Here is a 10381-nt window from a genome sequence, read left to right on the forward strand (position 1 = left end):
CGTTTAATCTTAGAGTTTGCTGTGGGTTGAAGGCGTGTGTGTCCTTGTAATGATTCTGGTGTGCTGCTGCTTCATGGACTAACGTTACAGACAATGTTACATTATTGACTTATTGTCGCATTATTTCCCACGCTGCTTTGAAACACTCTGTAAAAAAAATTGCTATATAAATAATGGTGACTTGACTCGAGATAAACAAATCACGGAAGCAAAATATGCATCATTCATTTTGCCACGTTTCTCAACGATAATAGAGAAAGAAAGTGTCTGTAAGAGAATCCTGAAATCATACTCGCATGCATCTGTCCATCAAAGAGCTATTCCCCAAACACTGGTTACTTCCAGTCTGCTAACCCAACCCTAACCCAAACCCAGTCTGCTAACCCAACCCTAACCCAAACCTAGTCTGCTAACCCAACCCTCACCCAGTCTGCTAACCCAACCCTAACCCTGAACCAACTCTAACCCAAACCCTGCTAGAGTTACACGTCAACAGTGCCATGAACGATTTGCCATTCCTAATTGTTTACAATCGTCTTTAATTTGTCATGATACTGAATTGTGTGCATCATCTTCATGAAATTATGCGCATCACTTGCACGTAATCAATGACAAAAGCATCAAATGAGTAACAAAACAGCTCAGATACATCTGAAAGAACAGTAATAAGAGTGAAGACACTGTTCTTCAGCGGGTGATGAGATGGGCACTTCTGGTTCAGAGAATTACTGCAAGACTTTACAAGCTCCAAACATTTACCCTTTTTAAAGTAGCAATGTAGTTCTTCTGGGTTAATTTGGGAAAAAGCTGACCATTTTATTTGAAACCATTAGAAGTGTAAATGTGGAGTAGATCTGTCACGTCTCTCGTGTGATAATTACCGAAGCATATCCTGTACACTGATTAGATTTCCTTAAAGCCAGCAAATATAGCATGAAACGAGGAGCACATATTTACACCAAAAAATGTCTGTTTTGTAATACTAGCCTATATTACATGTAGTTTGGTGATTTTAATCTGGTGTTCTTACAGCAAGAAAAACAATATCTAACACTAAGAAACAGTTTGCAAATGCAGTGTGTGAATGATGCAGAGGCACTCCTACATCAGGTCCGTCAGCGCCGGGACGCTGGACCCACGGAAGACCGGTTTAAAAAGTGTCCCGTCACAAAATAAGGTTTCCCTCGTCAGTCACTCTCGCAGTCCTGCTCCAGTCAGGAGAGACTCGAGTGTGGACAGTGTTTAGTTCTCTCCGCTCGTGTCCCACCGGAGTCCTTCCCTATCCGGGAATCTCCCAGACTCGGGTAAAGTGAAGTAGTGTGTGTGTGTGTGTGTGTGTGTTCAGATCTTCTCGTCGGTCATCTCCAGGAACTGCGCGTACACGTCCCTCGAACACTCGCCCTTCTGGTTAAACAGGAACTTGTAGTAGCTCCCGTCGGAGCAGATAGCTGGAAGAGTTGGGGATGGGGTCAGTGGGAACATGCACGTTCATGTAATAATATGAGCTGATGTGTGACGTGTGCTGATACCGATCACAGCGTTGGGCTCGGTCCCGAAGGCACAGACGCAGGGAGAACCGGACGGCACCTGGAACTTGGAGAAACTCCACTTGGAGCTGAAATACTTGGGCAGGAAACTGGCGGACGCCAAGCTGAGGAGGACGGGCGAGAGACGTGAGCGAGACGGAGAACGCACACACACATTAGCAGAAACACCAGAGCCTGACGAGCACACACTCACACACACACACACACCTGGACTGCTTGTTCCTCTTGGGATCCTCCGCTGCAAAAACGTGGATTGTGCCGTGATCACTGGAAACGCAGATCAGAGACGCGTCCTGGTTGAAATTGATGCTGAAACACACACACACACACTCAGTTATAAGCCCGAATGCGGCTCGCGAGAGAGGAGTGTGTGTGTGTGTGTGTGTGTGAGAGAGAGAGGTGTGTGTGAGAGAGAGAGAGAGGAGTGTGTGTGTGTGTGTGTGTGTGTGTGAGACAGAGGAGTGTGTGAGACAAGCCCCTTTCACACAGAGATTCCAGAAAATACACGGATAATGTGACCCAGCATTTGTCCCGGGATTGTTTGATTTCGGTTCATTCACACTGCCAGTGATTTGCCGGGATCTGTGAGTGCGTTCACACACAACCCGTAAAAATCCTGGGAAGACACATGACGTCAGGATGAAACGTATAACGGACGCGTCGAAAACATGTAAATGCGCATACCGTACACGCGCTGGTGAACGATCTCAGCTTCAGTACGGATAGTGAGGAGCTCCTGGTCTCTGCTTCGCTCCAGTTTGCAGGTATTTGTTCGTCCTTTCTTTGTTGATGACGAACACAAACTTTCTTCTAGAGCAACAGAGTCGCGCGATGGCACGAGCGTCATCACTATGACACACCCTTTACGGCATTGGTCCTGGCTTTTGTTCACACAGCGCGCGTTCCGGGACTGATTCTAGCAATGTTACTAGGTCCCCAACCTGGGATCAATCCCAGAATCAATCCCAGAATCAATCCCAGAATCAATCCCAGAATCAATCCCAGAATCAATCCCAGAATCAATCCCAGAATCAATCCCAGAATCAATCCCAGGTCGTGTTTGCGTTCACACAGAAGGCGTTCTGGCAATTTCCCGACAATTTCCTGGGATCAATTCCCTGTGTGAAAGGGGCTAGAGAGGAGTGTGTGTGTCAGAGGTGTATATGTGTGTGAGAGAGAGAGAGGTGGGTGTGTGTATGTGAGTGTGTGTGTGAGAGAGGCGTGTGTGTGTGTGTGTGTGTGTGTGAGAGAGAGGTGTGTGTGTGTGGATTACCAGTATATGTTGGCGGTCTGTGATCCTCTCCGCAGCTCCTGGATCAGTTGCCCAGCCGAGGTGTCGAATATCCTGATCAGGGTTCCCTGAAAACACACACACACACACACACAAGCAGAGTTAGAGATGCATCTAGTCACATGATCAGTCAGTGGTGTGTTTCCCGAAAGCAGTCTCCAGTGTGCGCACCTTCTCGGACGCGGTGGCGATGCGCGTGCCCTGCAGGTTTAGCGCTACGCAGCAGAGGGAGCCCTCGTGCGCGGGAATGTCCAGCGGAGGCTTCTCGGTGTTGGCCAGATCCACGATCTGCACGTGTCCTGAGTGTGTGGCCGGGAACGCCAGCAGAGAGTTGTTGCTGTTTGGGCACAAGACACACAAACCTGCAGAGACGATCAGAGTGAGAACACACAGATCTTATGCTTGACTAGCATGCTAAAGTGTGTGAGCGCGCTGGCGTACCTTTGGGGTTATAGCAGGTCTCGAACACGTGCAGCTGATGAGGGTTATGGGTGAACGTGAAGACTTTAATCATGGAATCCAGGACCACCACGATCCTGAAACACAAGCAGACTCAGCGAGGAGGAACGTGAAGAGGAGTGTTAATGTTTTCCACAGGCTACTGAACAGTGTTAATGCACTGTTTTTTATTTGTGTGTGTGTGTGTGATTTTGAAGCGTGTGTTGAGCGATAACCAGCAATAATTACATCGGTCGCTTTAATAAGCCTCTAAAAAAAACACTTTTTGATTTATTCATTGTAATGCGATCCTTTGTCATTCATTTTATTACTGACTTTTCACATTTTCTTCACTTTACAAAACCAATATTTACATTAATGAAAAATATTTTAACGCTATGTGATAACTTTAAGTACTGTTTCAGTCCAGATTTTTTGTTATGGCATCAAATCATGAAAATTTGATTGGTTTTACTGTACAATATTTGTCCGTCAGTGTCAGGATGGGTGAGTAACCTGAAATTATGGCTCTAATGCTGAGATATTTAATATGACGCTACAGAAGCCAAACGGCACTCGTGCTATCGGATGCTATTGGACCGTTGAATCTTCTTAAAGGGACAGTTCACCCAAAAATGAAAACTCTGTCACTCACTTGCCCTCAAGCTGTTCCAATGCAGTACGAGTTTCTCACTTATGTTGTTAACGCAAAAGAAGTTATTTTGAAAAATGTTGGTAATCAGACATCTGACTTTAGTTTTTCCCAGCATAGAAATCAACGGCTAAAGTCAGATTATAATAATAGTTTGTTTTATTTATATAGCGCCTTTCCAGAACTCAAGGACGCTTTACAATAAACAAGTAATATTAAAGGCAGTGGACAAAGACAGCAGACTAAACAACAGTAGGTAAATGAGAGCTTAAGTACTGAAAGTGAGAAATTAGGTAGATGGGGCGACACCCAGCAGAATACATAAAAAATAAATAAAAATTCAGTACAACTTAAGAATTATAACATTCAGAAAATAAGTGAACTGATGCAAGGCGATGCTGACGGACGACCCCAAAGCTAGAGTCAGAGGATCGTAGAGTATTCTTCAAAATAACTTATTTTGCATTCATCAGAACAAAGAAACTCTACAGGTTTGAAACTCATATCAGCTGTCAGATATTTTCAGCATCAAAATCTAACAAATATTCTACCAAGGATTAGGCTATTAACTGCATTTAGAGGAACTTGAGCTTGAGTTTGATACCTGTCACGGCGAAGCTTCACAGCTTTGACCTCGGTGGAAAACTCGATCTCTATCACAGTCTTTTTCTTCAGATCATCCCATATCATCACTAACACAAATGCAGGACACATGCAAACATATGTTTTTACAGATTAGTACCCATAATTCAGTAGAACATGCACTAAATGTGTGTTACCTTGTTCACAACTTTAGCAAATTATGCCATAAGCCTTCGACCAGCATCCATCTCAAAGAGAAATATACCTTTATTGGGAGGATACTTTGGCTTTTTCCCGCCTCCAACAAGTGCAAGATAATTGCATCGGAAAAGCATCTCCACGTGCCCGACTCCTCCCTCCAGAAACTCTGCGAACAGAGAAGCACTGAGTCCACAGCAGATCCATAACCTCACCCTGGATCACATTACCTCACACTGGATCCCATAACCCTTACACTGGATCCCATTACCTCACGCTGGATCCCATAACCTCACAATGGATCCCATAACCTCACACTGGATCCCATTACCTCACGCTGGATCCCATAACCTCACGCTGGATCCCATAACCTCACACTGGATCCCATTACCTCACGCTGGATCCCATAACCTCACAATGGATCCCATAACCTCACACTGGATCCCATTACCTCACGCTGGATCCCATAACCTCACAATGGATCCCATAACCTCACACTGGACCCCATAACCTCACGCTGGATCCAATAACCTCACGCTGGATCCCATAACCTCACACTAGATCCGATAACCTCACGCTAGATCCCATAACCTCACGCTGGATCCCATAACCTCACGCTGGATCCCATAACCTCACACTGGATCCCACAACCTCACGCTGGATCCCACTACCTCACGCTGGATCCCATAACCTTACAATGGATCCCATAACCTCACGCTGGATCCCATAACCTCACACTGGATCCCATAACCTCACGCTGGATCACATTACCTCACACTGGATCCCATAACCTCACACTGGATCCCATTACCTCACACTGGATCCCATTACCTCACGCTGGATCCCATAACCTCACACTGGATCCCATAACCTCACACTAGTTCCCACAACCTCACACTGGATCCCATAACCTCACTCTGGATCCCATAACCTCACACTGGATCCCATAACCTCACACTGGATCCCATAACCTCACAATGGATCCCATAACCTCATGCTGGATCCCATAACCTCACACTAGATCGCATAACAACACGCTGGATTCCATAACCTCACACTAGATCGCATAACAACACGCTGGATTCCATAACCTCACACTAGATCCCAAAACCTCACGCTGGATCCCATTACCTCACACTGGATCCCATAACCTCACGCTGGATCCCACAACCTCACACTGGATCCCATAACCTCACACTGGATCCCATAACCTCACGCTGGATCCCATAACCTCATGCTGGATCCCATAACCTCACACTAGATCTAATAAACCTCACGCTGGATCCCATAACCTCACACTAGATCCGATAACCTCACGCTGGATCCCATAACCTCACACTGGATCCCATAACCTCACACTAGTTCCCACAACCTCACACTGGATCCCATAACCTCACTCTGGATCCCATAACCTCACACTGGATCCCATAACCTCACAATGGATCCCATAACCTCATGCTGGATCCCATAACCTCACACTAGATCCAATAAACCTCACGCTGGATCCCATAACCTCACACTAGATCGCATAACAACACGCTGGATCCCATAACCTCACACTAGATCCCATAACCTCACGCTGGATCCCATTACCTCACACTGGATCCCATAACCTCACGCTGGATCCCATAACCTCACACTGGATCCCATAACCTCACACTGGATCCCATAACCTCATGCTGGATCCCATAACCTCACGCTGGATCCCATAACCTCACACTGGATCCCATAACCTCATGCTGGATCCCATAACCTCACACTAGATCCCATAACCTCACACTGGATCCCATAACCTCATGCTGGATCCCATAACCTCACACTAGATCCAATAAACCTCACGCTGGATCCCATAACCTCACACTAGATCCGATAACCTCACGCTGGATCCCATAACCTCACACTGGATCCCATAACCTCACACTAGATCCCATAAACTCACACTGGAATGAATCAATAACTGCTGCTAACGTGTGTGTGTGTGTGTGTGTGTGTGTGTGTGTGTGTGTGTGTGTGTGTGTGTGTGTGTGTGTGTGTGTGTGTGTGACAGATCTCCACTGTCTGTTTTCTGCACTGGGAAATTACTCCTCAGTCATCATGCCTTCTTCAGACGATAGTGAACTAAACACTAATGCATATTTTCCCTCAGCTGTATGTATATTCATTAATATGAAGCAAATTTTAAAAATCACACAGGCAAAAATCTAAGGTAGTTGCTAACTTCCACATATTGCCGTCTGATCTGAAGTGTTTCTGTCCATCTGCATCTCGTGAACAAACACTACAGACTCACCTTGTTTCTCTTTTTCTTTGAGCGGGTCTGTGTTATAAACCCTGAATCCATTCTCCATTCCACACGCAAAACATCCTGGTGGCAAAAGAAACATTTCAGCATCAGATCATCAAGCCTGTGTGTCTCTGTGTGGATTCAGAACCTAGTTTATTTATGAGAATCCATTTATTTTCCTCTGCCTGGGAAGCGATTACAGCGTTAAGTACAACTAAGAGATTGATGGATATTTAGGTCTGGTTTCACAGACAGGGCTTAGATTAAACCAGGATTAAACCTTAGCTCAATTAGGTAGCTTTTATAATAGTGTCTTAGAAAAACACATTACTGGTGTGAATCCTGAGACAAACAGTGGCAGTGACATATTTTACGGTATGTTTTTAGTTAAAACAGCTCAAAAATATTTTAGGACTAGATTAAACATCGAGATCTAAAGCTTCAGAACAGCTTATTCACACCCAATTATGATTATTAGCGGTAAATGTCACTGCAACAGAGAGAACCTGCATAAATGCGTATGTTAATTGGCTATAATACCGTTATCTGAGCCCATATTGTGGCATAGGTATTAACTCATCGCATAACGCACGTAATAGGATTTAGATAGACTTTAAAAACACTTTACATTGTAGTGTGTTGTTTGGGTTGATTGAAATCCAATTGCTCTGATAAAAACTAAAGCTGTCGCTATTACAGTTAGCCGCTACATCAACGGTCAGTGTTTGTTTAACTGAAAAGTAACTTACTGATAACCTTGATTACTTGATAACCTAACTTGTGGTCACTTTTTTTCAACATTACAGTCGATACTCAAATATAGCTACAATTGTTGGTCCATTAAAAAAACCAACATAAAACGCTGACAGCCGCCCTAAAGGAAAACACTCATGTGATTTTGTGGCTAACCAGCTGTTCGCTAGCTTAAAAAGTCATGTTCATCAAGTTTAACACATTTTAAAACTAGACGCTTGGATTGGCAGCAACAAACTAAATGAAAACACTGATGTGTTTTAATGTGTACTGTAAATATCAGTTCTCTAGCCTCAGATTCATTACGGGAACGGTATAAGTATCAGACTCGAGTGATGTTAGCTTGCGTTAGCTAATAGTAAACATCTTACCGTGATCCTGGTTAAATCCAGCATAAAGTAATCCATTACCGTGAGGATTTGATGGTAATAAATTCATAGTGCTTGATATTATTTGTCTAATCAAAACGAAAAGACTGTAGCCCTAACTAGAGGACGGCATTCCTAGAGCTGAAGGCTAATGCTAATGCTACCCAGTGCTACAGTTTAACATTATGACTGTCTGTCAGGAAATAAAGTGCCTACTGTCTGTCTGTCTGCCTGTCTGTCTGCCTGTCAGAGTTTTGCCAATCGCTATTGTTACTTTATAGTATATATTTCTGTGGTACAAGAAACAGGCGATTTTTGCTAAAGTTTTATATATACAGGAGCGTAACTGATGTTGTAGATGACAAAATGCGAAGTAAAGAAGAAAAAGAGGAAACGCCACCTTTAATCATTGTTTAAGTATGAAGCTGTTCAAAAGCTATATTGCCTCTGCCCCAGTGGCCTAATGGATAAGGCACTGGCCTCCTAAGCCAGGGATTGTGGGTTCGAGTCCCATCTGGGGTGATTGCTTTTGCTGTCATATTTAACGTTACACACCACTGCGCATTCAACCAGTTGATCTGAGGTCTTACGAAGATGGGTTAATTATTTATAATGTGTTCTCAATTGCTACGTAGAGAAAAAACTAGGCGGATATTTAATAATACATATTACTCTGCTTGAAGCAAAATATGAAGAATATCTTTTTTGCCAGTACAGCTCTTAAATGGTTCCATGGTGTAATGGTTAGCACTCTGGACTCTGAATCCAGCGATCCGAGTTCAAATCTCGGTGGAACCTTATCTATTGTTTACTCGCATTGATTAAGGAAAAATAATAATACCATAATAATACCTTGAAATCCTAATAGAAATAAAAACAATTTAACGATTGAATACACATATTGATTCTACTCAGTTCTTCTGGCTAAAATAAAGCTACGTGTCTTTGAAAAACAAGGACAACAGATTTTGCCTATATAATATAATATAATATAATATAATATAATATAATATAATATGATATGATATGATATAATATATCCTATATTTAAACCAGATCAATGGATATGAGCTAGACAGGATTTATTTTTCCAGCTTTATAGCGGCTCTGTGAAGGACCGCCCATTCGAAGCATACGGATGTTTTCATCACACGTGTTACCAAAGCCAGTCTACGGAAAGCATGTTCACTCCTATTGTAACGAATTTTTGCTTGTAGTTCCACCAAAGTTCCACTGGGGGCAATAGTCGGAGTGCAAAATGAATGGGAGTCTATGGGGCTAAACGGCTAAATTTGTCTCTTTCACCCGATTGTCATTGAGAAATCTCAGATTTGAATGTAGGTTTCGCAAGTCCAACATGGGTTATAGGTCAAAAGTTGAATTAACGAGTACTTCTGTCATTTTGATTTCTTACAGGTTGAGTTGTTGTTGCCTATAACACGCTAGCATTCTGCTAATGGACGCTGATTGGTCAGTGAAGGACTGATTACGACCAGAGACACCGCTTGATGGCATCGTGGCATAGCGGGACCAATGTTAAGGCGGACTGAACTCTCACGCATGTATTTACCTTACAGTCTATACAGGATTTACCTGTCAGCGGTGTTGTCGCTGCCTTAAGAGAAAAGAAAGTGCAGAATGAACGCAAAAGCATAGACATAATAAATACATACTATTGGCCGCTTTGGAGCGTTGCTGCGATAGTTTTTTTGATGTGGAAAAAGCATTTTCTGTGATTGACCCGATTGATTTCAGCAATAACAAAGATAACTGATGGATCCTTTATCTATGGTAATACGATATGGTACAACTACAGTGCAGTGCAAACAGTAGGCTAAATATATGATAAATTGAGAAGTAATATTAAATAGTTTAGTCAATAGGCTATATTACACAAAACAGTACAGCAAATAAAATAGTAATGAAAAGGCTATATAAAATATAGGGTAGGTATAAAATAAATGAATGACACAACCCTGTCTATTTTTCAGTTTTATTGATCAGTAAGAGACATAACAGTATAAGTAGCCTAAAAGGTATGAGAAGAGTTATAAAAGACAAGAAATAAAGTAAACGATTCAGACACAGCAGGATACAACATTAAAATAGCCACAATACAAAGTTATGAAACTTCACTTTGCCGTCAGCAAAAACGGTTTGCCAAGGAAAAAATGATAGCTGCTACGATTAATGAGAGCAAAGATCGCCCGTTAGATATACACAAGACGAATTATATGTCATATTTAACCACAAGACGAGACTTCAGAG

At 42.9% G+C, this 10381-nt stretch overlaps 1 protein-coding gene and 2 non-coding genes across 3 annotated transcripts; 2 read left to right on the forward strand and 1 right to left on the reverse strand.

The window, feature by feature from the left end:
- Positions 1-1191: 1191 nt before the first annotated feature.
- Positions 1192-8467, reverse strand: wdr45b (WD repeat domain 45B). The gene is made up of 10 exons (XM_039653748.2): positions 8117-8467; positions 6999-7073; positions 4776-4877; positions 4533-4620; positions 3280-3374; positions 3010-3200; positions 2821-2906; positions 1755-1856; positions 1530-1651; positions 1192-1448 (listed from the first exon to the last, which is right to left on the reverse strand). Exons 1-10 carry the CDS (start codon positions 8181-8183, stop codon positions 1342-1344), a joined length of 1035 nt encoding a protein of 344 aa, XP_039509682.1. The 5' UTR covers positions 8184-8467; the 3' UTR covers positions 1192-1341.
- Positions 8468-8562: 95 nt separating this feature from the next.
- Positions 8563-8635, forward strand: trnar-ccu (transfer RNA arginine (anticodon CCU)). Its single transcript has one exon. It is a non-coding gene; the product is annotated as a tRNA-Arg (tRNA).
- A 204-nt stretch (positions 8636-8839) lies between these two features.
- trnaq-cug (transfer RNA glutamine (anticodon CUG)) lies at positions 8840-8911 on the forward strand. The gene has a single exon. It is a non-coding gene; the product is annotated as a tRNA-Gln (tRNA).
- The last annotated feature ends 1470 nt before the right edge of the window (positions 8912-10381 follow it).

The sequence above is a fragment of the Pimephales promelas genome, chromosome 17, assembly GCF_988280905.1.
Source record: "Pimephales promelas chromosome 17, fPimPro1.hap1.1, whole genome shotgun sequence".
NCBI classification, from domain to species: domain Eukaryota; kingdom Metazoa; phylum Chordata; class Actinopteri; order Cypriniformes; family Leuciscidae; genus Pimephales; species Pimephales promelas.

Excerpts from the sequence above, each read along its gene's own strand:
- wdr45b (XM_039653748.2), bottom strand. The coding sequence starts at position 8,183 with ATGAATTTATTACCATCAAATCCTCACGGTAATGGATTACTTTATGCT. Across the intron at positions 3,201-3,279 it reads GACCTGCTATAACCCCAAAG|GTTTGTGTGTCTTGTGCCCA; the intron begins GTACGCCAGCGC and ends TCGTCTCTGCAG. Across the intron at positions 2,907-3,009 it reads TCGCCACCGCGTCCGAGAAG|GGAACCCTGATCAGGATATT; the intron begins GTGCGCACACTG and ends GTGTGTTTTCAG.